The 27,561-nt window shown below is 37.4% G+C and overlaps 1 protein-coding gene across 1 annotated transcript in view; it reads left to right on the top strand.

Annotated features, from left to right (window-relative positions):
• LOC131049496 (mRNA-decapping enzyme subunit 2) overlaps nucleotides 1-27,561 on the top strand; it is a 95,274-nt gene that overhangs the window by 4,270 nt on the left and 63,443 nt on the right. Inside the window, exons 2-3 of the mRNA XM_057983563.2 lie at nucleotides 10,482-10,633; nucleotides 11,851-11,978. Coding sequence (XP_057839546.1) covers nucleotides 10,482-10,633; nucleotides 11,851-11,978 — 280 coding nt within the window. The remainder of the gene's footprint in view (nucleotides 1-10,481; nucleotides 10,634-11,850; nucleotides 11,979-27,561) is intronic.

Genomic DNA, 27,561 nt, shown 5'->3' with positions numbered 1-27,561 from the left:
GAAATTTCCTAAAAACCTTCTTTTGCTCCTTGTTGAGACCAAGATCTTGATTTCTAAGGCATGGTTTGGAAAGAATTGATATGTAGTTGCCCTTGAAAGGTGATTTAAGGCAATGAAGTGATAGAATTGAAGCTAAATCACCAATTTCGCTCTTGACCCTTCCAAAGGGTCTAGAGCGAAATTCCTTATAGGTCCTATCCTTGAGCGAAATTCCTTATAGGTCCTGTCCTTGGTCAAGGTTTAGAGCGAAATTTCTTAAAACCCTTTTTTGCTCCTTGTTGGGAACCAAGAGTTTGTCTGTATGGCATAAGATTGATGTATTCTTGCCTTGAAAGGAGATTTGAGGCAAAGAAATGATGAAAATTGAGCTAAAATGCAAATTTCGCTCCTGACCCTTCCAAAGGGTCTAGAGCGAAATTCCTAGTAGGTCTAATGTTTGACTAGGTACTTGAGCAAAACCCATTCCTAAACAATCTTGGAGGCGAATGATTTGATCTTGGTAAGGTAAGGTTGAGAATGAGGTCTAATTGAGCAACTTTGTCCAATTTCGCTCCTGACCCTTCCAAAGGGCCCATAGCGAAATTCCCTATAGGGCCTGTCCCTGGAGAGGATCCTAAGCGATTTTCATTCTAATACCTTCTTGTTGATGATTTAAGATGAGAATGCTATATTAGAATAAATATATTATGTATACTTAATCATCTTTTGTTTATTTTACAGATCAACAAAATCAAGTTCAAGGGAGATCAGGTCAGGAAGGGGCGACCTTTTCCAGTTCCATCATTCATCAAAGACACTTCAAGCACATACAAGAAGACTCAAAGTGTTAAGGACTCCAAGTGATCAGAGGGTTGCAAATAATAGACCAAGCTATCCTAAAGGACTTCATTCTAACACATGGAGAAACCACAAGATATCAGAAGAAAGATCTTATAAAACTTCAAAGCGATATGAGCTACCAGAGGAGGAGTCAAGCACATGGGAGTCAAGGAGGCACATCATTCATTGAGCGCATCAAGGATGAAGGAGGATCAACCAAGGTCAATGCAAGGGTACGTTGAAGAAGCAGATAGTTTCAAAAGAGTTAATCAAAGTTAGTTTCTCAACATCAACAAATTGAGTATCAAAAGAGATACGAGCAAGTACCAGACAAGGTGGCATCCCAGTCACCGTTCCTCTAGTTAGATAGGTCCACATCAGCATGTCCAGATTGAATGTACCTGACTCACCAAAGGCACCTACCCCTGACATCTATTGGTCCATTCTTATGAAATGTAATTTTCTCATTGGCTAAGAGAGTTTGTTGTAACAAACCCTAATTAGGGTTTCCATCTTGTAATCCTAGCCATTGATTGTAAATCAATCTGAGCCATTGAATTGTAAATCAATCTGAGCCATTGAATTGTAAAGAGCTCTCTATATAAAGCTCTAGCTCTTCATCTGTAAAGGTTAATAGGGAGTTAATAGTTAAGAGTTAGCTAATAAGAGTTAGTGAATAGTTAGTAAAATAGAATAGCAATAGAGTAAATTAGGAAGAGAAGGCAAGAAATTGTTGCCTTGATTGTAAATGAACTCCATTTTTCATTGAAGTTATGGTGAAGGGTGTTGTTTCTTTGCAATATGCATGGTCTCTTGTTGAATCTTCATTTTAGATGGTAAATAATTAGATTGAATGAAAGAAGTTATTGAATACACTCGCGTGGAATCCGCCTAGTCCAAACCACTAGCCTCTTGCTGATTGTAAGGGCGCCCCGCGTGGTCAACTAGCATTGAATGAGATTAATCTCGAGTCGTTACGTGTCTATTGGTCATGCATTAACTTGAATGGTGATTAGTGTTTGATAGTGATGATTTGAACATATTTGAAGCATCCCTTAGAAGGTCGCACTGAGCTAGTGTGGAATTGTTCAGTTTGATGGTGAGACCTAACCTAGTAGGACTCCACCTAGTTGTTCATTCATCTTCTTGCATTCTAGGCCTTAGATTAGATTCTCCAAACCCTGTATCTTTTGCCATTTCTTTATCTTCCAGCTAGTAAATAGGACTTGAGTTCCAACAGATTAAACGCTCAGGTAGTCAAACGTAAGTCCCCTTGTGATTCCAGCAAAATCACATCATACCACAAGAGCTTATCCACACGTAGAGAACCTACATATTAGAACCTTGGAATTGCATCGATTGATCCTTATGCGAAATCTTCAACATTCGGGGAAACTTTGTTCAAGAGAGGATAAGATACCTTGGTATTTTATTTTGTGTTTGCATGTGCATGAAAAACACATCAACAAAACCCTACGAACAATTTTTGAGGAAAAAATCGTGAAAACCCAAAGACCTGTAGGATGAGAGGCCTTGCCCAAATCAATGAGATCGAGGCAACGATACTCAAATATCATCATCATGCGCTCTTTCTAGGTGTTGTAGTTGTGGCCGTTAAACTTCTAATTGTGTTCCAACATGATATTGGTCAAAGATGCCATCAAAATGAAGGTTGAATCAATTCAACTTGGTGAAGGCACAAAAAATGAGGAAGAAGAATTTGATTAAAAAATCAGAACAGAAACAACTGCACAAAGGATATGAAACCTTGGAACGAAATTCGAGGCACAAATCCAATGCGCAGCTGAAAAAACTTGGAAACTTTCTTGCAAACCCTAGATGGTAGAAAAATAATCAGCAAAAAAGAGGCAAGGAACTTAAGGCACAAATTTTGGAAAACCTAGAAGATTTTCTGACAAACCCAGAAAATTCAAATTTTCTGCAAACTTGAAACCTTAAATTTTTATGAAAATAATTAGAAGAATAATAATTGGCAGAAAATAATATTATAATAACCTTTGATTTTTTTTTTTTAAAGTAGAATAAAAAATTGTAGCCGAAACCCTAGGTTGTGGCAGAAACCCATTATTAGAAAAAACTTTCACGGCGCCCAAAAAAAAATTTCGTAGGGCAGAAGCAAACCACAAACCCTAGATGTTGAAAATACCAGTTCGTGGCAAAAGATAGATAAAGCGCGAAATACGTCGCATAGTCGTTGGATGAGACAAAAAAAACACAAGTGATGCAAAAAAAATAGTGTCGTGAAATACGCGAAAATCGCATGTAAGGCAGAAATAGATGTAGACCTCGACGCGATTTGTAGGAACTCAGCCACGATTTTGTAAAAAAATTGAAAAAGAAGACGCGAATTTCCTTGGCAAAGAAAAACCCTAGCCGTCGCTTTTTAGACCCGAAAAAAATCGTGTCGGAAATTAGACCGTCGTCCAGAGAACAAAAAAACGCGAACCGGACCTGCAAGTAAACTTGGACCACGAAAATTTTCAATGCTGCTTCAACTACCTGCAGAAAAATTGCCCACAATTTGCCCAAAATACTTGGGTTTTTCAAAGGGAAAAACCTCAAAAAATTTCCAGAAAAGAATGTGCTAAAAAAGCTTCACTAAAAAAATCCCAGTAGGAAAAATTTTAGAATTATAAGTTTTTCAAAAATTTCAATCCATGCTTTTGTCTGGGAATTTTTTTTTGAAACTTCACACGTGAAAGCGAATTTTTGAACCTTCCCAAAATCTTGAGCCCTCCTGTGAGGGATTCAGATCCAGACCGGCTCCGGCTTTGATACCATAAAAAATAATTGAATGATCTTGAATAATCAGATTAATTAATTACGAATATACAACTGTATATAAAGGAATTGTGTTCTAAAAAGAACGAACCGATAAACTAAAGCTTCAACATGAAGCTAAAATGCTTAAAACGCTAAATAAAGCTAAAAGCTAAAATCTGTAAAGCAAACTATGCGTTCTTATAAAAGAAGTGATAGTTTCACTTAAACAACTAAACGAAGTAAAAAGCTAAATAAGTCAACAACTAAGATGACAAACTAAAAAGCTAAATGACCATTAATAGAACCACTAAAAAGGTAATAACTGACTAAAAGAATTAATTATTCTAATACAATTTAGTAACTAATTATTCATTTGTAATTTTTTTTTGACAAATTTAGTGATTAATTTACAGATTTACAATTGATGTTGTTGCAAATTTCAATTTTAATTCATTATTTTATTTCTACAAATAAATAATGATCAAATTTTAAATGTTTTAACTTTATAACAACATTATTTTATTTGCTAGATATTCATTTTTTTGTCAAATAAGGATTTTAACTTTTGTGTATCCTCTACTTTTGCATTTTGTGTGACATAAGTAAGAAAGACACAAACAAAATCATTGTGTCTCAATCCCTTGCATTATGCATGATTTGAATTTGGATTCTAAATTATTAATTATAAATTTTATTTCATTTGATGCAGTCTCATTATGAGTTCTCACAATATGAGCTTGAAGAGGTTGCAGAATTAAATTTGATTACGCACTTGATGAAAGTATGGTAGCGAAGAGGGGTGAAGCCATTAGATCCATCAGGAGTGCGAATGTTAGTTGTGTTAGAGACATGGACCCGCTAGGAATCGAATCTAGGACCTTCTATAACACTGTTGGAGTGCTCTACCACTGAGCTACTGGCCCCTCTTAGACCAGTCCATCGTTGGTCCAGGTGTGGCTTATTTCAAACACCAAAACCCCCCCTTAAGCCACACCTCTCGTGTGCTTGGGGCTCCTAGCCTAGACTTGGCTCTGATACCATGTTAGAGACATGGACCAACTAGGGCTTGAACCTAGGACCTTTCATAACGCTGTTGGAGTGGTCTACCACTGAGCTACTGGCCCCTCTTGGACTAGTCCATTGTTGGTCTGGGTGTGGTTTATTTCCAACACCAACAAGTTGACCTTCCAAAATGCTACAAAAATATTCTAAGGGTCCTTTTGATCCTAACTTCCCTTTGAAACAATTTGCAACTAATTTACAAACAAAGCTTGGGGCATTTGGGGGTACTAGGTTGTGGAAGTGCCATTTTTGTAAGCTTGAATTTTAGGGCAGCATTAGTAGAGTTAATGCCCACCTTCTTAATATTCCAAGCTAAAGTGTAGAAGTATGTGAAAAAGTGACACAAGACCTGAAATATAGGGTTGAGATAAGTAAATTATGGGGTGGTTGTAAAGAAAATGCACCTCTATTTGGTTCTTTTCCATCAAGAGGGAGGGGCAATCATAGTTTTGCTTTTACTACTTTGCAAAGGCCTTATGCACATATTCTAGTTTCTTCTAGTTCAAGGCAATGGAATCTAAGGGGAAATATAGCTTTACTAGTGATGCTCCTAACTCTAGCAATTTTTTTCAATGGTGAATTGAAGGATGAGGTAGATACATACTCAATGTGTTATTCTGCTTGAGCTCCTCATGTTTGAAAACACCATCGATGTCCATGGTTGATCTCCTCCAATTGTAGTTTTAGAAATAGTTGTTAGTTTTATGTTAAACTTAGCAATCAGATTGACAGAAAAGAACAAGAAAACACAAATGCACACATAACACAGTGATATTCTGGGAAAACCTGCCTCTTGGACGAAAAACCCAGCAACAATAATCTCAGATCTGATTTGATCAAGCAGATTGCAGGTTTACCCTTCTAGGGCATAAATCAACTATAGCAAAACTTATCTTAATCTGGAAGTCAGGGAGATGTGCAGATCGCTGTCAAACTTAAGACAGCCTTTGGGCAGCCTTGACACGCTCCAGCAGACCTAAGACAAATTCGGCAGCCCAGAAGATCTTCGCCCAGCTTAGTAGACAAAGCATTCACTGCCCTAGAGTGCAGCTCCAGATTTGCTGATCACGGATGCTGATCAATGAAGGAAATTGCAGATCGCATACAATAGAAGTTCGCTAACCTTGCAGAGGTAGTTCGCTAAGTGTGTATATCTTATGTTGATGCTTGCATTGCTTTGAATATATATGAGCTTTTACATCTTATTTGACTTAGGTCGGCCTTTACAGGAAATTTATAAGGCATCTAAAGTTGGTGCCCAAAATAGGGTCTGACTCATAATAATTACAAGTTACATATTATAGGGTTAGCCCTATCACATCAACAAGTTACATTGTATCACCCATTTAGGGCCCAACATGAATCACAAGTTACAATGCCCATTTAGGGTCAGACCCAATTACAAGTTACACAAGTTGAGCGTTCAAATAGGGCCTGCAACATTCACAAGCTACATAATATAATCACATAAGAAGGCCCATCAAATATTTACCAAGCTAGGTCGGCCCAATCAAGGGATACGACCTAGCTATATTTCAACACTCCCTCTTAGCTAGGGAGGATCCCTTGAATAATCAAGTTACACCGTGACCATGCGTCATGGACTCTTTCCATGATATCCATCATGCATTCCCACAGAGGATGGTTCCAAGATACATCATGGATTCCTTTCTTGATATTCACCATGCATGCCCGCAGAGGATGAATTCTATATACATCATGAACTCTTTCATGATACCCATCATGCACATCTGCAGAGGATGGATCCACCTTGCATTGCCTGCGAGGGTGGAAGAGTTCTTACACCTCAAAGAAACTACCACCTTGCACTCCGCAGAGGGTGGTCCCACCTTGCACTCCTCAGAGGGTGGGTCCACTATGCCTACTTGTAGAGGGTGGAATGAGGGCTCTAACCTCAGACTTCTCCGAGAGAAGAATGCCTTAACCGAGGGCTTTCACCTCAATCTTCTCTCGGAAGATTGCCTTAATTGAGGATATGGCTTCCTCTAAAGCTGAAACAACAAACAAGCTCCCTTTGAAGCTGAACCTGATCGCAGTATCACCAACTAAGCTATGTCTCTTAGTCTTCAGCCTGTGATGCTTCTTCACAGGATGTCTCAAAACCTTCCTCTTGAATACAATCATCATCTTTATGCTCCTCAGTCCGTCTTGAAAGCATTTAAGAGAGGTTACTAATAGTTCAAGACTATCATAAATTATTCACTATCCAATGAATTGATAACAACATGAAAAATTCAAAAAATACTTCTCTTATAAGTTAGTTTTCAACATAACCATCCACTTAGATCACATTGAATCATCTGATGATGGCTGCATGGCCTTCGGCCCTCGCCATCACTAAGAATCCATTCTCATCCATAAGCACTTCATAAATGCCCTCGCCACAGGAATGTGAATTTGGTTTGAAGTCAGGACACTGCATGACATTAGCAATCAATAGTTGTGAATCGTTTCCCAGTTTGTATGAGTAGAGCGATAAGCCTGATAGAATTGCATTCATGCTAGTCTTCTTCAACACTTCTCTGTGCTACCTACTTTGATTTCTCAGTTTGCAAAAAGGATACAAGATCTACCTTCAAGCTGTTAGGCTTTATAGAAGGAACCCGCTCTGATACCATGTTAGTTTTATGTTAAACTTAGCAATCAGATTGACATAAAAGAGCAGGAAAACACAAATGCACACATAACACAGTGATACCCTGGGAAAACCTCCCTTTAGGAGGAAAAACCCAGCAACAATAATCTCAGATCTGATTTGATTAAGCAGATTACAAGTTTACCCTTCTAGGGCATAAATCAACTATAGCAAAACTTATCTTAATCTGGAATTTAGGGAGATGTGCAGATCGCTGTCAAACTTAGACAGCCTTGACACACTCCAACAGACCTAAGACAAATTCGGCAGCCCAAGAGTTCGCCCAGCCTAGTAGACAAAGCATTCATTGCCCTAGAGTGCAGCTCCAGATTTGCTGATCACAGATGCTGATTAATGAAGGAAATTGCAGATCACATACAATAGAAGTTTGCTAACCTTGTAGAGGTAATTCGCTAAGTGTGTATATTTTTTGTTGATGCTTGCATTGCCTTGAATATATATGAGCTTTTGCATCTTATTTGACTTAGGTCGGCTGTTACAATAAATTTATAAGGCATCTAAAGTTAGCGCCCAAAATAGGGTCTGACCCATAATAATTACAAGTTACATATTATAGGGTTAGCCCTATCACATCAACAAGTTACATTGTATCACCCATTTAGGGCCCAACATGAATCACAAGTTACAATGCCCATTTAGGGCCAGACCCATTTATAAGTTACACAAGTTGAGTGCCCAAATAGGGCCTGCCCTTTAACATTCACAAGCTACATAATATAATCACATAAGAAGGCCCATCAAACATTTACCAAGCTAGGTTGGCCCAATCAAGGGATACGACCTAGCTATATTTCAACAATAGTCTCCATTTTTTTGTTGCATCATTGGTCTTGGAAGAAGTTTTCCACAACCAACTTACCTCACATTTTCTTGTCTAGAATATCAATTACATCGATGAGTAGGGCTTCCGTTATGCTTTGATCATGTACATGCCTTGCTGCAAGCCTCCTCAACCTTATAGTTGCAATGAACACTCTCTCCCCAATCGATATGTGAAGCGTAAACAAGCTTTGAAGCTGGTACAATAAATTCTCCTCTATATGTACGCATTGCACTCCTTTAACGGTCATTACACTTGCCATCTTCCTAGTCTTACCTTCAATCACCTCCTTGAAGAAGAGCAATGTAGATGCCATTGTAGTTTATCCTTTTAGAAATGCTGAAATCACGTGTTGTGCTTTAGAATTTGGATTTTAATCCATACATTTTTCCATGTCCAAGATCCTTGAAAGATTTCTTGATATCTCTGAATGACATGACCTACGTTATCAGGATACTTGTCTCCTACCCCTGAGACGCATACCGGAGACAGACCTGTCTCCGGTACTGGAAACGTCTTCGGGAACTTCAAGATGCATAGGCCACTTAGATTGGCTATGGTGCCAGTATTATAAGCAATTTAAATTTAAATTTTTGTTCATTTTGAAATTAGCGTTAAACTTTACCACAGTTCTTGTTTTCAAAGTTCTATGTCATGATATTTTCTAGAAATTATTAAATTATATTAAAAAAAAATTGACGTCTCAAAGTACATGTGTCCTATTTTTGAAATTTAGCTGTACCGGTACCGATACCAGTCTCCAAGTACCCTTGTAACCTTGGATATGACTAATAACCTACGTTCGACGACATTTTAGAGACGGGGACGACGAGATGCCATTTTTTGGGACATCCCCTAAAGGGTCATTTTCAAGGGACGACATTTTATATATATATATTTGAATTTTTCAAAATATATTAATATATTATAGAGAGAGAGGGAAAGAGAGAGAAATGCCAATAACTGATAACAACAATATCAAAATGTAAAGAAATCATGCAAGCAATAGTATAACAGTATAATAATTTTCAATAAAGCAGTATAACAGCAGTATCAAATATTAAAAGCCCATGGTCTATCAATATTTAAAATTTTCAAACATGTATCCAGAAATCTCAATCATCAAAATACAGCAATCTATGAAACTAAGCCTCCTTCGGGCTATCAATATCCAAAGACCAAGAATTGTCTGAGTCACTATCACCCTTTGGCAGAAGTGGATCATCCAATGGTAGCCCAACTAGTCCTGGTGGCACCTCCTCATCAACTCGTTTTGTTCTACACAACTTAATTAGCCAAGAGGTTCTCAACCCTATTAGCTTCTTGGTAAATGTACCTTGGAGAGAAATGTTGTAATCTGTCTTATATTTTGGTGATGTCATCTATACATTTATTCCACTTCCAATTCATAGATCTTCGATTAGACCGCTACAAATTGCATTGATGCAGACCATAAAGTTTCTCACATCAATTAATCTTACGTTCTTTTGTTCACACAGTTTTAATCCTTCGAAGAGAGCTTCAAACTCTACCTCATTTTTTGTACATTTCTTTGATCGTGCCCAAATGAGAGTTCTCGACTCATCCCGTATGGTGCAACTTGCACCTAAGGCCTTGGTATTTCCTTGCGAGGCCCAATCAATATATATATATATATATATATATATATATATATATATATATCTTTGTTCAGTTTATCCTAAAGTAGGATCAAATTAAGCTCCTCTCTCTCTCTCTCTCTATATATATATATATATATATATATTCGTTTACCCTAAAGTAAGATCAATATTGTGAGTTACTTTCTTAACAATTCTTCGTATTTATTAACTTTCAAGCAGGGTATGTAGAAAGTATGCTATTTATTTGCTTACCAAAGTGGGATTGCAATTTTTCAGTTGCTGCTAATGGTAAACAACATTTCAATAAATTTATCGAAACAAAGCAGTGTTCGCAGAAACTTTGTTAAATTTTAACTTAAGTGTTTACCTATCTCTTAGGTGGGTTGGAAGTTCTTAGTTGGCTATAATAAACTAAAATTCAAGAAGTTTGTTTTTCAGCACTGTTAAACGTTTCTAAAGGAGGTCACTTTATGATACATATTTATTACTCTTTCCTTTCTTTTGTTCTTTTTACTAAAATTTGCAGTTCTGCTAATTTTTCACTATGTCAGGGTTGAAATTAGAGATCTTTTTTTTAATTATCAGCACAGGCAGAGCACTTTTTTCTGCTTTGGTTGAACCAGCTCACTATTAGTGGATAAAGTTAGAGGCTTTGCACTATTCTGAAGCTACTAATAGTATACTATATTTAATGCAGTCGGTTCGTTTTGAATTGTCCTAAAGAAGACCTACAGTCGTTTGAAAGAATTTTGTTTCTCATAGAATGTGCACATTGGTTTTACGAGGACAATGCAATGGAGCAAAATCCATCCTTAAAGTCCCTAAGCCTAAGGGAATTCACATCTTTAAGTATCCTTTGAATTGATATTTGTTGATGGTAATATTAATAAATTCATTGTTGGTTTACTATTGCAGTTGAAGCATTTAAATGATGTTCTGCACATATTTTTTGCATATTTGTTTTCTGTTGCAGTAGATTTAACGTATGGTCCACATTATCCTCCTAAATAAATTTGAAGATGAGTTTTTTCAAATCTTTATTGAAATAGTTCATGAAAGGACTCAATATATTGTTTTTGCAACAGAAATATGTACAGTGACATAATGATAGAAAAGTAAGGCAGCATAGCTGTTTGAGTTTGCTTAATAAGAGGCAAATGGTTATGCCTAAGCCAGAAGCTTGTAAGAATCTTTTGTAATGTTATTGTTTGTATTATCAGGCTGCCGACATCTATACAGGGGTACCATACAATGTAATTTTACAGCTTGTTCAGTAATGCTATTGCTAACAGGTTGTTATGGTTCTAGAGTGGAATACTGACTATCTTAGCAAAGGGATTCTAGCAAAATTTCCACACCTATGGAAGGGTTTTGTATGCTTTGCAAGGTGGGGCCTTTCTCATCCTCTGCCTCTTTTTTTATTGCTTAAATTTTATGATTTTGAGTGGATTTTGGTGCAGTAACAATGTCAAAAGCACCCATTTTGCTTAAATAAATGATGGCTTAAGCCAAAATCTAGAGAAAGGCAAGTTCAGAAAGATGTGGGGGTATGATGGAAACTGGGTTGTAGCTCTCGTGTAAGACATTGCAAGAAATCTAGGTTTCAATATTGAAAAGTAATCTTAATCATTACTGCAACAACAAAGGTTCCACTTTTATAGAAATTTGCCTATTTGAGTTTATGATATGAGGATTATTATATAATAGTGTTAATCATACATGTGCCGTAGTTATACATGTGGCGACTATAATGTATCAAACTGAATAATATTTAAAATGTTTTTTTTTGTAACATTATTTCCTAGGGATTTACTGGCTTTTGCAAGTTTAGGTTTATGCTTGCATCATGTGTATTTGGAGATATTTATGTGGAAGACTTTGTGCAGTGAAAATCTTGGAAAAATGTGCTTAACTACTCATTACCAAGTTTCTGAATATTCATACTTTGTCATGTTATATACTTTGGTGGGAGATGATTTTGATGTGGATTATGAGCACATTGATTATTGTTTGTGTTATAATTGATATTTATTGTCAGTGCAAACATATTTCTTTAACTCCATAAGTGTTTCAGAGTTGTGCTGCATTGAGACCCTATATTGCACATATAGATGACATATACAAGGATTTCACTTCCTATAAAGTTCGCGTGCCAGTAACTGGTGCAATAATTTTGGATGAGTCGTATGAGCGGGTATGTATAGTGCTTTCAACTTTAGGGAGGCTTTAAATAAGCCACTATTTTCTAATTTTGTGTTTGGTAAAAAGTTTATTTTTCCTGTTAGGAATGCTAATGTTATGCAATTTTTGGAGACCTTTCTTGTAAACATTTATGATATGTATTTATACCTGTTAAAGTTTTTCTGTTAATGTTGAAGTGTTTCTTGAAATTAAAAACAAATTAGGCTGAATGTAAAAATCTTGCATGATGTGAATGGTGGAGGCCTGTGCATGGAAGAGAGAATAAAAATAAGAGGAAATTGACCTCTATAAAGCTTCTCAAACCCTCTGAGATATTCAATTAGAACTGCAAAAATGCATAAGCATTGGATGAATGTAAATCAGGTTGTGTGGGAACTTTATAAAATTACACTTCATTTGGGTGGGAACTTTATAAAATTACACTTCATTTGAGCAAGAAATCAACTTCATGCAATAATTGTACAATTTAGAGCAGATTATATTGATGAAAAAATTGGCAATGTTTCTTTAGAAATTACACCATTAAGAATAATGAGAATGAATATGCAAAAAACATATAAATTAATCTCCAGAAAGAAGGATAATGTCTTTGGGAGGGAACATATCATGTCGGTTTGATTCTGTGTGGTGTTCCTTTTTAAATTTTATTTTAGTATTTAATCCAATTTAATTTTTTATTTCTATAAAATAATATAGTTTCCAAAAATCATAAATATTCCAATTGATATTTTGATAATTAATTTAATGTGCACAAAGCTGTTCTCCATGTTAGATCACTCTAAGGAGTTATTTATTTCTGCCCTCCAATTCCAAACCTAGAGGGGTTTCGTCCTCAGATTGATTAAACCACAGTTCTTGCTGCACAATGAGTAATAATCAAATTTTAAGTGCATTCACCATCCTTCCCTTCTCCTTTGCCTGGTCTTCTTCAAATATCTTTGTTCCCCCAAGAGTTACAACTATTGAAGTGCCTCTTGACTATAAACTTCAATAATTTTATTTATATATTAAAAATAATCTTTAATCATAATATCATTTCAGAGCTCCTTTTGAAACGAAATTCTGTTGCCTCATTTCGTACATGCTGCAAACTTTATCTCTTTTGGTGGTTTCTAAAATAATACAGTGGTGACCTCTATTATGGTCTTTACTCAGCGGCACCCAAGTTTGGCTCTACAAAAATAGTGTTTGACCTTATTAATTTCTGCAATAGCTTTACTTTACTTTGTCCTGGGCAATTGGCTTCTCTACCCTCCCAATTCTGGTGACAGCAGTAAGTTGGCTGTAGTTTGTGAAAGGGCCGGCCAACTTATTCAGTTATAATTTATCTATCATTAATAAATCAGCCAGCGGCAGCTAACAATTTCCTAGCAGTATCACCTAAAATAAGCAATAGATTTAACCATTTCCACCATTTTTCAAATAAGCTTATTACAGTTCCTTTTAAACATGGTTATTTCAAAAGGGGACATTGCATTGTGAGTCACACACAGTCAATAACTGTTCATCTGCAGTATGCTAATCTCATGTACTGTAATTCTAAACTCATGGTACTTAAACTGCAGATGGTTACAAATCTCAGACCACCCCAACTGTGCCTGCCTAAGTGCACTAACAAAATATGGGACGCCACAGATTGTTCTCCAATTAGTAGATTAGCTCCTAATTATTGGAATCATACCTGAAATTGGGAGCTCTCAAACTCATGAAAACTGATATTTTCTTAAAGTAAATAAATTAATAACATGTTTTAAGATCTAAGGTACAAAGAATACTTATGAGTGACAAATTTTAACAATCTAGTGCTGAAACTGTTAAGAATACCAAGATCTTCTCCCAACATCTCAATAGGACTTTCCTATCAGTCCAGCACTCCTCAGCTTATGGTCTTTGGGTTCTTTTTCCCCCTACTTGGCAATCTGTATTGATTTCCTGACCACATACTGGTGTTCCCTAACTGTATTGTATTTTTATTTTTGTTTCTTCCCCTTTTGAGGGCCTCTTTAGGATTCTCTTCTTAGACCATCCTATTGTAAAATAATGTACTCTTGACCAACCCAAAATAATTGCAGAATGTTTTTAAATTCCAAGACAAATTTGTTGGCACAAAATTTGAGTTGCGGAAAACGAGGCCGCAACTCGAATCCAAAAAAAATCTGAGACCAACCCAGAAAAGCTCTTGAAAAACCCACCAAGAATCTGAAATCAAAATGCAGATCCAATGGCTCAAAAATTGAAACATGGAAAACGATGCACCTAGAAAAATCTGATGACGACCCAGTTGAGGTCTTGAAAAACCCACCAAGAATCTGGAAGCAAAATAAAATTTCGACTTGAACTGAAGGGTCAAAACCCTAGTGGAAAATTGCAGAAACCCTAGGAAAATTTTCAATCTGCAAAAAAAAACTCCAAGTTGCAAGCTCGAAAATCTCCAGAACTCTAAAAAACATGAACTGCTGCCCAACACAGAAATTCGCCCACAAACTAGAAACCCTCAAAAAGCCTTCTAAAAAGCAAAATCGTTTTTTTTAATTCAAAAACAATTAAAAAAATCTGGAAAATATTCCAAAAAGAAGTGCATGAATTTTTATTAAAAAATTCGCCAAACTTTAAAGAATCCATTGACCCTAATACCATGGTTGCAGATGTTCGCCCTGGCAGGTGCGAACCAAACTGACTGCGACAAAGCACGATTTTTGAGGAAAAAACCATCAAACCCATCTGTAGCCAATTCTGCCACGCATCGTGTTTAGAAGGAATTTGCCTTGTATGCGTTCATGGCCCAAACCTCCTCTGATGATGTTCAATCATCAACTTGGTACATTGACTCTGGAGCCTCTCGACATTTCACACATCGTCAAGATTGGTTTGCAGAGTACATGCCTTTCACTGATTCAATGATCTTTGGTGGAGGTGAAGACTATACTGTTGTCGGCAAGGGCAATGTTTAGATTTTATTTGGTGGGAGGGATTTAATATTCCTCAATGTATACTTTGTACCTGGTATGAAGCTCAATCTACTGTCATTCAGTTAGATTATGTAGCATTCACCACAGTTGGATGTCGTCTTCGGGTTGCACAAGTGCAGCATTGTTGAGAGGGAGACTCGCACTACAGTTGCAGTTGGTATTGAGGATCATGGTCTTTATAGACTTGTTGATTCTACTGGTTCTCAGGAGCTTGCCATGGCAGCTAGGAGTACTTCCATCAACACTCTTTGGCATCAGCGATATGGGCATCTCAATGTCCACTATCTCTCTCAGTTGGTTCAAGAGGATCTAGTCGTAGGATTACCTGAGATTCAAACTTAGAATCATGGAATTTGCGGAGCGTGTCAAGCTGGAAAGCAGCATAGGACTTCGTTTTCAGAAAAGGCCCTCTTTCTTCATCAAATACTACATCTCGATTGAATATGAGGTGATTAGTGTCTATATCAACCAACCGATATGCCTTGTGGTTGTCACTGTAGCCGATGAACATCAATTTCTGCCTCTTTGGATCCAGTTTGGTGTGCGTGGCATCTGGAATCCAAACATAAGCTGTAGAGCCAAAAACTTTCAAATGATTGATTTTGGGCTTCCTGCCAGACCAAGCTTCCTCTGGAGTCATCTTCTTAATGGCCTTTGTGGGAGATTGGTTCAGAAGGTAGATTGCAGTGAAGATCGCTTCCGCCCAAAAGTGTTTTGGAACATTTCCTATGCTCCAACATAGACCGAGCCATCTCAGTGACTGTAGAGTTCCTGCGCTCAACAACACCGTTCTGTTGTGGGGTGTAAGGTGTGGTAAGCTGATGCTTAATGCCATGTGATGCACAAAAGTTGGTGAACTCTGTAGAACAAAATTCCCCTACATTGTCGGACCGAAGAGTGACTATTTGATAGCGAGACTCTTTTTCCACTAAGGCCTTAACGTTTGAAACATGGTGAACACCTCTGATTTCTGCTTAAGAAAATAAACCCACATGCGTGTGGTGAAATCATCAACAAATAATAGAAAATACTTGCATCCAATGACTGATGGAGTGTTCATGGGACCACAGATGTCTGCATGAACGAGTTGCAAGACCTTGGATGCTCTCCAAGCGTCTACATTTGAAAACAGAGTCCTATGCTGCTTTCCAGCTTGACACGCTCCGCAAACTCCATGATTCTGAGTTTGAATCTTAGGTAATCCTATGACTAGATCCTCTTGAACGAACTGAGAGAGATAGTGGACATTGAGATGCCCATATTGCTGATGCCAAAGAGTGCTGATGGATGTACTCCTAGCTGCCATGTCGAGCTCCCAAGAACCAGTAGAATCAACAAGTCTATAAAGACCATGATCCTCAATACCAACTGCAACTCTAGTGTGAGTCTCCCCGTCAACAATGTTGCACTTGTGCAACCCGAAGACGACATCCAGCTGTGGTGAATGCTGCATAATCTAACTGATTGATAGTAGATTGAGCTTCATACCAGGTACAAAGTATACATTGAGGAGTATTAAATCCCTCCCACTAGACGAAATCTTAACGTTGCCCTTGCTGACAACAGTATACTCTTCACCTCCACCAAAGATCACTAAATTAGTGAAAGGCATGTACTCTGTAAACCAATCCCGACAATGTGTGAAATGTCGAGAGGCTCGAGAGTCAATGTACTGGGCTGATGATTGAACATCATCAGAGGAGGTTTGGGCCATGAACGCATAGAAGGCAGATTCCTTCTGATCAGGATGCGTGGCAAAATTGGCTTTCTGTTTGGACCCTCCATGTTTGGATTGCTTGGATGCTATCAATTTCCGACAATCTTTCACCAAATGGCCATATATGTGATAGTAGGAACACTGTAAGCTCTTCTTTTTGGAAGACTGCTGAGGTTGACCTTGACCTTGTCCTTTCTGCTGGAAGGATGAAGCTTTACCCTTGCACTTATGCGAAGCTAAGGCTGTGAAAGCCTGTTCAGTGGATGAACTAGCGCTGCTTCCAAACTGCTGCTTCCATCGATCCTGTTGGAGCAGCTTGTTGCAAAGATCAGGAAACTTCAAATCAACACTAGTAGAGGAGATATTGAGCGTATCAATGAAATGCTCGTAGGATCACAAATGAAAAGAACACCCTGCTGTGGTGGAGACCCTCCCTGGATCTGAAAAGTGTTAATGACCAAGAAATACCAAAATCCATCCAACCTGATGTTGGGTAACCAAATTGAAACTTAAAACCATGATTTTGAGGAAAATCGGCAAACCCTTTTGCAGAAGAGTGTCAACTCCAAAACTGACTGCAACATACCACGGTTGCAGATGTTCGCCCTAGCAGGTGTGACCCAAACTAACTACAACAAAGCACGATTTTGAGGAAAAAACCGTCAAATGCTGAAATAGGAACCCTCCAAAAGAGAATTTACGATTTTGAGGAGAAAATAAAAAAACCATGAAATCTGAGGTTACAAATCATCTTTTTTGTGGGAAAAAACGGTAAAACCCAGATAACTAAAATTTACGCGAATATCGTGGATTACAGATGAGATAATTTTTAAGGGAAATTTATAAACCCTGCGAACAATTTTTGAGGAAAAAATCGCGAAAACCCTCCCATGATTTTTTATGGAAAAAATCAGAAAACCAATAGACAATTTTTCAAGAAAAAATCGTGAAAACCCTAGAACCTGTAAGATGAGGTCTGGCCTAAATCAATCTGATCAAGGCAACGATATTCAGATATCGTGAACATGCACTGTTTCCAGGTGTTGTGGCAGTTGTTGAACTTTTGTCTGTGTTCCAACATGATGCTGGTCAAAGATGCCATCACGGAATCTGAGGTTGAACGTGGTCAACCTAGTGAAGGCACAAAGAATGAGACGGAAGATTCTGATTAAAAATCAGAATAGAAGCAGCTACACAAAAAATTTGAAACCCTGGAGGAGAATTCTGGCACAAATTCTAAGGTGCAAATTTCGAGGTTTGGAAGAAACCTAGAAATTAAAAAATTTCTGTAAACTTAAATCCTTAGGTCGGATGTACAGCATAAACAATGCCCAGAAGACACCAAAATTCTCTACGTCCACAAAATTAGTAGAAATCGTGGATTGTTTTTAAAATCCAAGGAAAATTTGCAGGCATAAAATTTGAGGCATGGAAAACAACGCATATAGAAAAATCTGAGACCAACCCAAAAAATCTCTCGAAAAACCCACCAAGAATCTGAAAACAGAATGTAGATCTGACGGCTCAAAAATCAAGGCATGGAAAACGATGCACACAGAAAAATCTAACGACGACCCAGTTGAGGTCTCAAAAAACCCTCCAAGAATTTGCAAGAAAAATAAAATTTCGACTTGAATTGAAGGGTCAAAACCTTAGTCGAAAATTGCAAAAACCTTAGGAAAATTTTCAATTTGCAAAAATAAAACTCCAGGTTGCAGGCCCGAAAATCTCCAAAACCCTAAAAAAAACATGAACTGCTGCCCAGCACAAAGAAATTCGCCCACGAACTAGAAACCCTTGAAACCCTCAAAAAGCCTTCAAAAAAGCAAAATCGTTTTTTTTTATAAAAAGCAATTAAAAAAATCTGGAAAATATTCCAGAAAGAAGGCCACGAATTTTTATTAAAAAATTCGCCAAACTTTAAAGAATTCCATCGACCCGCTTTGATACCATGAAAAATAAATTGAATGAATTATTCAATAATCGGATAATTACATTGAAAGATATACACATGTATATATAGAGGTTACAAGACGATGTTCTATAATTAGAACATAACGTTAAAGTGAACTACTAAAAAGCTAAACGCTAAATAAAGCTTAAAAGCTAATTAACTAAAAAGAAAAAGCTAAATGCTAAATAAAGCTTAAAAGATAATTAACTAAAAAGCTAAATGACCATTAAACAAAGAACTAAATATAGGTGACTAAAATATAATTAAATATTCTAATAATACTGGTGTTCCCTAACTGTATTGTATTTTTATTTTTGTTTCTTCCCCTTTTGAGGGCCTCTTTAGGATTCTCTTCTCAGACCATTCTATTGTAAAATAATGTTGGTCCACCAGAAATTTCTTTCTTTCTTTCAAACTTCTTCTTGGGAAGAGATTTGGTCATAATGTTGGTCCACCAGAAATTCCAGAAATTTGTACACAAACTTTAATTTGGTAACAACCCTCAAAACTTTGTCCAAAATGTGTATTCAGATGTGAATGTGATGCAGTTATGTTTGCTGTAGAAGATAGTTGTAGGCACTTATAATTTGGTTGAGCATGAAGAGAAACAATGCTCAGAAGTGAATTTCTGGTTCTTTGCATTACCAGCCTAGTTGGAATCAACAAGTCATGTATGTACAAGCTTGAATTACTTGCACATATATGTTTCATCTTTAAGGCACCCCTAAATTGCTAGAACCATGTATGGAAGCCTTTGAATAAGTCATTCTATGTTTCACGCATACTGGCCGAGGGTATATTGGAAAATCTGATTGCAAGAAGGCACAATCTAAACAGCCATAACGGCATGCCACAGCAGAAAAATGTAAAAGGTCTATAAAAAATGCTTGAATTTTGAGAATTTAAAAGGAAAGATAATGAACAAGTTGAAGATTATCTAGTTAGAGTAACAAACAATGAATAAGACTAGAACATGTAGTGAGGCAGTGAAAGATGATGTGGTTGTGAAGGAGATCTTGAGATCTGTTACACCCAAGTGCATGCATAGTGTTATGTCAAAGGCAAAGATCAATAATAATCAAGGAGCAATTTCTATTTTTTATCAAGGCAATTAGGTCTCTCTCCAAGGGAAGAGGACAAAGTAAAGGCGATTGTATCATAGGAGGCAGAGGTATAGTACAGTGTTATTATTGCAAGAGATTTGGTCATATAAAGAGAGACCGTCAATTGAAGAAAGAAAAGCGAATTATGCACAATATACACAAAGAATACAAATGGAGGTCCAAAGAAAGGTAAAGATGAAGTTCCATCGTACTACTCTTCATTATGCAGTGAAGTTGAAAACTATGTTCCATAGGGATGTTTCCTTGGACTTCAAACTGCTTTCCTCATCCTTGCCCCAAGTGGTGTTGTGGTAGGGTGGGATGCCAAGGGATGTTTCGTGGCCGTACCCAAAAATCTTCAAATGTTTGAAATGTTTCCAAAATATGTTGCATTGACTCTCTCTCTCTCTCTCTCTCTCTCTCTATGTATATATCATGATGGGTTTTTGCGTGGTTTTGAGAAGCCGATCTTGGTGTCTCTAGACAAAGGGAGAGATAGCTTTTTTTTACCCAACATCATGTTGGAAGGATTGTGGTAGACAAATTGAGGTAAACTTCGTCATATCCAGAAATTTTGTAGAACCAGGTAGGGTGGTAGTAGGCTCATGTCACAAAGCATTTCAAGGAGAAGGGGGGCAGCTTTCATTGTATGCATTGCGAAATGACCTGTAGATTATGTCAAGTCTTTTGTAGGGTAGTTAGTAGAATGCCAGCAAGGGAGTATGTTAAAATAATATTGTAATATTGCTATAATGGTCATTTTAGTTGTAGTTTCTTTTTAGAATGTTTCTTTCTCTTTCTATTCTTGATTGTTTCCTTTATGGAAAGATCGTCTTGTATTCTCTATTTAAGGAGCTTTCGTCTCCTTTGTATATATCAAATATAGAACATTTATTATTTTAGCATTCCCTTGCAAAACTTTTTAATGAAGTGGTTAGTTTAGGTTTTCCTCATTCTAGGTCCTAGCACATAATTCATCCTATTCATAAATTTGGAGATCTCTCCCTCTAGGCAAGTACATGACCACTATGATTAGGCATATGTTTGTCAGACTTTATGCCATGGTGTTGTATATGCAACTTTTAGAGCACTTGGAGATAGGTAATCTCAAATCTAGTGGGTAGGGTGGCTTCGAGAGAGACCACTAGACTATTGAACACATTGTTATGCATTGGGCGATTATTTAAGAGGCTTGTCATCGATCTTCCCAAATCTTTTGTTTAATTATAGACCTCAAGGTCTTTGTCTCAGTTTTGGGACACCTAGTTTTCTAGAATTTGTGTGGTGTTGGCATTCTAGATTCTCTCATCACCATAGGTTTGAAGTTCTACGAGTCAATTATAGACAGTTCAGTATTTCTCACGGTCATTTTGACTTTGTGAGGAATACAACCATTGGGGTCGAGTAGGGATGAGCTCTCTCATTGATCCTCTTCAACATATACATTGATGAGTTCCTTTGGTAGCATACCTACATTTATGATGGTTATATTTTACATGGGGTGGTTATAGCCATACACTACTTTTTGCCCATATTGTTCTTTTATCTCTATTTGTCAATGGCCTATAGTGCCAACTTGATACCTCTTGCTTGTTTATGTGACCGTCATGAACTTCTTGTTAACCTTAGTAAAATTCAGGGTATGATTTTGAACATCTCCAAATGCACATTTTCCCTATTTGAGTTATCTAAAGGGGATCCTTTGGATATCAAATCAACATACACCTATTTGGCAATCTAGTTTTACGACTCATCCTTCAGCATGAACCTTGGCTCTCAATCACACCCTTGTAAGGGATATGCCTCTTTTTTTTGGTCTTGGAGCTTCATCAATTTTAGATCCACTTCCAAGATATCCCTTCAAATATATGCCTTCTTAACACAATCATCAAACATATAGTTTTATATGGGTTGAAGTTCGGGGATTAAGTTTGGGGTCAATTGACTAGGCTCATATTAAGAGGATCCAATTCCTCATGTTGTAGTGTCCAATCCATTGCAAATGGACCATTCCTCAATGCATTGTCCAAGCTAAGTTTGTTGCCTAAAATCTACTCCTTGAGACTATCGTTAGGCTTACTTTCTACATACGTAGGCTTTAGATCCATGGGAGGTTTTGTTGATGTGTTTTTTAGGACACTTCAAACACAAAATGAAATACCAAGTATTTTGTCCTCTCTTAAACAAAGAAACTCTATATGCTAAAGAGTATGATCAAATGAGACAACTTCAAGGTTTACAATGCAAACAATCGACTTTATATTCTGGATAGACTCAATGTATGATGTGATAATGCTGGTAATTGTTGTGTAGCTTGGCAGTAGTTTCTTTAGCGAATGACCTCTTGCTTGAGAGGGGATGCAATGCAACTTCTAGGACATGTCAAGGTATCAGTCTTAAGTGTAATGAGTAGTCAAGCGGGCAAGTGGGCATCTTTAGGTTGGAGCATGGAGGCGAGGAGTGATCAAGAAGTAATGAGAAATCAACTGAGAAGAAGTGTTTGATGAGTAGCAACCAAGGTCTTGATGGTGATAAATCTTGGAGGTGGCAATGAGTGAGTTACCCCTTCCTTCCACTTCCACTTCCACTTCCACTTCCTTCTGCTTCATGCTCAAAACCCTGGCTTAGATGCACATACCACTCCACTTGTTGAGATCCACGCTTGGTAGAGGTTGAATACTTGAAGATTTTTGAAAGACAATGTTGAGTGATGCCGAGGAAGTCTACTTAGCGAGGGAAGATAAAGATGCCTTGAAAATATTAACCGAACAAAAAATATTAATGTGGAAGGATAATTCACTACTTCCACTTGGGGACAAAAAGCCTGGCCAGCTTGGTTGACTTCTAGTGACCCTCCAAATCCATGGACTTCTAGTGCACCCCCATAACCTCGGCCATTATCATACAGTCTTCCAACTGCACCTCAAAATCTTGGTCATGCATGAAATTGGCAAGATTAATCCTTGATGGCAAGATTTTTGAAAGACAATGTTGAGTGATGCCGAGGAAGTCTACTTAGCGAGGGAAGATAAAGATGCCTTGAAAATATTAACCGAACAAAAAATATTAATGTGGAAGGATAATTCACTACTTCCACTTGGGGACAAAAAGCCTGGCCAGCTTGGTTGACTTCTAGTGACTCTCCAAATCCATGGACTTCTAGTGCACCCCCATAACCTCGGCCATTATCATACAGTCTTCCAACTGCACCTCAAAATCTTGGTCATGCATGAAATTGGCAAGATTAATCCTTGATGTGAAGAAGAAATGTTGAGCTTGTTAGATCTAGGATGCTTTGAAGTGAATTGAGTGAAGAGTGCTTGAAATCAGCAAGTTTTAACAATAAGGTAAAATACTTCCACTTGCTGGTCAAATCCACGGACTTCTAGCCCACCTCCCAAAAGTCGGGCCAGATTCATTTTACTTCCAATATAGGCCCAAAACCCCGCCCATGCTTCATTTCCAGTTAGCATCAAAAAGCTCGGCCATCTTGCATCAACTTCCACTTCATGTTGAAAAGTCCGACCTACCTTATCAACTGCCACTTACCCCTCAAAAGCCCGACCTTCCTCAGAACACGTCCAGTCATCCTCCAAAAGCCTAGCCATCATGGTACCATATCACTGCAAGCCTAAAAGCCCAATCTTCCTAGTAGTCTTCCACTTCATGTTAAAATACATGAATCAGACCTACAAAGGGTGAAGTCTAAGACTGAAAGCATGAGAAATCAAACTTCAAAATATCAGTGAAATAGACCTTGAAATGTGAAAATCAGAACTCAAACAAAGGGAATTCATTTCCAGATTTAAAGAATGACATTGTTCTCTAATGTGTTTTCTTTTTAGGTTATGGAAGCGAGGGCAGAAGGCCTCACCAACGGGTAGAAGGATACAAGGAAGCTGTTCAAAGGAAAAGATTTCACAAGATTACACAAGAAGGTGGATTGATAATTCATCAACCTTACAAGAAGGAAGAATAAGACAAAATCAGACATAAAGGCTTCATTCACCAAGTTTGATGCAAAGGTAATGCATGGAATGGTGTTGGACGCAAGAGAAGGATATCAACATCTACAAGGCAAGAGGGAGGGTGAATTGATCTAGGAATGAGAAGAATTCTAAAGATGAAGGACATTGTAACCTTGCAAGAGAGAGGCATCATTACGTCAAGCAGTGCATATGCAATGATCAACATATTCGAGGATACCGTTGAATGAAAGATGAAGAAGACAACAAAGAGCAAGCATGAGAGTGAAGGTGCTAAAGGAAGGAATTTTACAAATATCTTGAGTTTCCTTTAGAAATTTAAGAATCATTGCTAGTATAGCATGAGAGTAATCCAAGATAGAGGCTTTAAGTGAAGGAATTCAGGATCAAGTATAGGTGAAGATGATTAGGTCAGAGAAGATGCAATTTGGGAATATCTTCCACCATCATATCATTCATCACTAGCTTGGAAATGTTGAGTATCAAGAGATATTGCCTAATCTTCCTTGTGATGTACAAGGAGTAGGCTAAGGTGGCGTCTAGTCATCTTCAACCTAATAATATCATTCCAAGTCAGGGCGTCTAGATTCAATGCACTCGACTCATCTATTGAGGAGGATAACTACCACATGTGGAGGCACAAAGTTCAATGTACCTAACCTCATCATTCATTGGTCAAACATTCAAGGAAAGACATGTGTCCCATATATTGTAATCTATCATTGGTCAAACATTAAATGCTAAGTAATGGGTGTAACAAACCCTAATTAGGGTTTCTATCTTTCAATCTTGGCCATTGATGTGGATTTGATCTTGGCCATTCAATTGTATTGAGAGCACTATATAAGGTTTGCTCTCCTCATTTGTAAAGGTTAATAGTGAATAGCAGGTTAATAGTTGATAGCAAGCAACTTAGAGTAGAGTAGGAGGAGGTTAATAGTTGATAGCAAGCAACTTAGAGTAGAGTAGGAGGAGAAGGCAGAAATTGTTGCCAAGCTTGTAAATAAACATCCTTTTCATTGAAGATATGGTGGAATGTGTTGGTTCTTCTACATGTTACATGATTTCTTGTTGAATCTTCATACGAGATGGAGTTCATTGATTGTGATGGAGTAATGTGTGGATGTTGATAATTCCTTATTCATGCTATTTGGGGTTGGATGATTTTCAATTGCAATGCATAGGTAGCCTGAACATTAAAATGTGCTAAGTTCAATCGTGGATATGTTTATTCAAGTTGCACTAGTGTATTGGGTATTTGGGTGAATGATTCATGACATGAAAACTTTTTCATTTCCTTGGAAGATTGCATCGGCTTTGTGTAGTTGTTGGCAACATGGCGAAGCAAAGCTTGGTTAAGGAATGTGTTCGTCCTAGCATGATCCAGTGCTATCATTGATCTTAGGAGTAGATTAGGTTTCTAAACCCTCATCCATTTTCTCTTTTTTTTTTCAAATCAAGTAAATATCCATTTTCCTGCAGCATTCAAGCAAGAGTTGAAGTATGAACGTAAGTCCCCTTATATTATTGGCAATATTACATTAACCATTGAGCTTATCCACACATCAAGACTTGACATTTGGAACCTTGGAGTCACCTCAAGTGATCGCTTTGTTCAACATTTGAGAGGATTTTGTTCAAGAGAGGATAAGATACGTTGGTAATTTATTCTATTTATGAAGTGCATTAAAACACATCGACAGTAATCACAAAGGGACTTACGCTTTGAACTCGACTAGAATGTGGAATCTTACTAAACTTGGAAAACTAAAGACAAAAGAGATGAAAGGGTTAAGGGAATCTAATCTAATCCTAAGAACAATGATAACAATGGATGATGCTTTGATAGATGGATTACATCAACTCAAACCTTGCTTTGTCATTATGACAACTACACAAAATTAATGCAGTCTTCCAAGGAAATGGAATTTTACACTGTGAACACATCATCGAAATACCCAATGCTGGTGCAACTTGAACAAGTATCCACAATCGAATTTAGCACAATAACATGGTTTAGACCAACTTTACAGTATAGCTTACAATTGGCAAACCACAAAAAATATGAACCAAAGAATTCATCACATATCATTGCATTTCTCCATCATAATCAATGAATTTTATCTAAATTTGAGAAGTAACAAGAAACTATGCAAATTGTAGAAACAACACAGAGATCCACCATACTTCAAGGAAAATCATGTATTTATTTCAACAAGTCTTGGCAACAACTTCAAGCTTCCTCCTGCTCTACTTCTAATTGCTAACTATCTATTAACTAACTATTAACCTTTACAAATGAGAGGATTGAGCCTTATATAGAGGTCTCAAGTACAATTCAATGGCTTTGATTGATTCAAGGTCAACGACTGAGATTACATGATAAAGTCTTAATTAGGGTTAATTACAACTAACTACTTCTGGCCAATGATAAAATTCCAATGTTTTGGACACATGTACTTCTTGAATTCTAACCAATGAGGGATGGGGTTAGGTATGTTGAACAATCTCCAACGTAATGCCATGTGTCACTTGCTCCATCACAAGATGAATCAAGTTCAATGTATTTACCCCTGTTGATGTGGCACAACTTGACTGGTTTGATGATGATTGGATGCCACCTCAACTTGCTCCTCATGTAGATCATCACAAAGAAGCGTTTATGTTTCAAGCAATATCTCTCGATACTCAACATTAACCAAGAGCTTGAAGTGATGATGGGGCATATTCCCAAATTGTATCATCTTTGGGTGATCAAGTATCTAATTTTGCTTAACTAAAAACTATCTGACTTGATCATACTTGCACTTTCACATCTTCTTGTTTGGGAATTCACATTGTGTTGTTCCTAATGATGTTTGATCCTGATTTTATGATGTCCACACTTGATCTTCTTGTGCAACCTCATCTCCTAAGCTGGGAACTTCATCCTTGTATAACATTTCATATTGAATCTTGCATTGATGTAAGGGTATCTCCATGGTGTACTAGCCTCGAATCTTGTATTTCTAAAGGAAATTCAAGATATTTGCAAAATTTCCTCCTTTCATTGCCATGCCTTGAACCCCTTGATGCTGTAGAACTATCTCCATGTGGTGGTTGTATCCTTGAGGTGATGCTTGAGTCCTTGTCTTGATGTTGATCCCTTTAATGTTGCATCATTGAACTTGTGGATCTCAATGCAATGAAATGCATGTCCACCATTATATTGAAGACCTTGATGCTAGCATCCTTTGGTATTCTTGTGTTTACTGATGAAGTCTTATCATTTGAAACTCTTGAACTTGCATACCTTGAAGTGTTATTGAAATCCTCCTCTCCATGTAATGAAGTTGCTCATCCTAGGCACATCCCCTTAAGCTTGTCATCTTTGCTGAGTAAACCTGAAATTTTTTTTTTTTTTGTATCAAACAATATGCATTTAATAGAAACAAGATAAGCACTTAACACATCAGACCCCTAAGACCCCTTTTCAACCTGGAAACAGTATTGACAAATCAAGAAATATGCATCTGAAAATGCATTCTACTGGCAAAAAATTGTCTGCTTCTTATATTCGCAGGACTTGAATTGATTTAATTGATGTTGAAATGGGAGCTGGTTGCTCTCTTATAGGCTTCTTCACCTCTTACACTAACCTCTCTCATCCAGCCAACCTAGGCCTTCCAAAATTATTAATTTTGCCCTTCTAAACTTGAATTTGCCTTCTGATTAGGGCCGACCTGCATACCCTATTGGATGAGTGGATTTTAGGGGGCTATATGCACAAACTAGGGTGCAAGTAGAGTGCCCTTGTGCACAATTCTGAGTGCACTTGAAGGGTAGCCAAGCAAGTTGGCTAGCTTT

This window comes from Cryptomeria japonica, chromosome 11, assembly GCF_030272615.1.
Source record: "Cryptomeria japonica chromosome 11, Sugi_1.0, whole genome shotgun sequence".
Classification (NCBI taxonomy): domain Eukaryota; kingdom Viridiplantae; phylum Streptophyta; class Pinopsida; order Cupressales; family Cupressaceae; genus Cryptomeria; species Cryptomeria japonica.
This window is presented reverse-complemented; position numbering and strand designations above follow the sequence as displayed.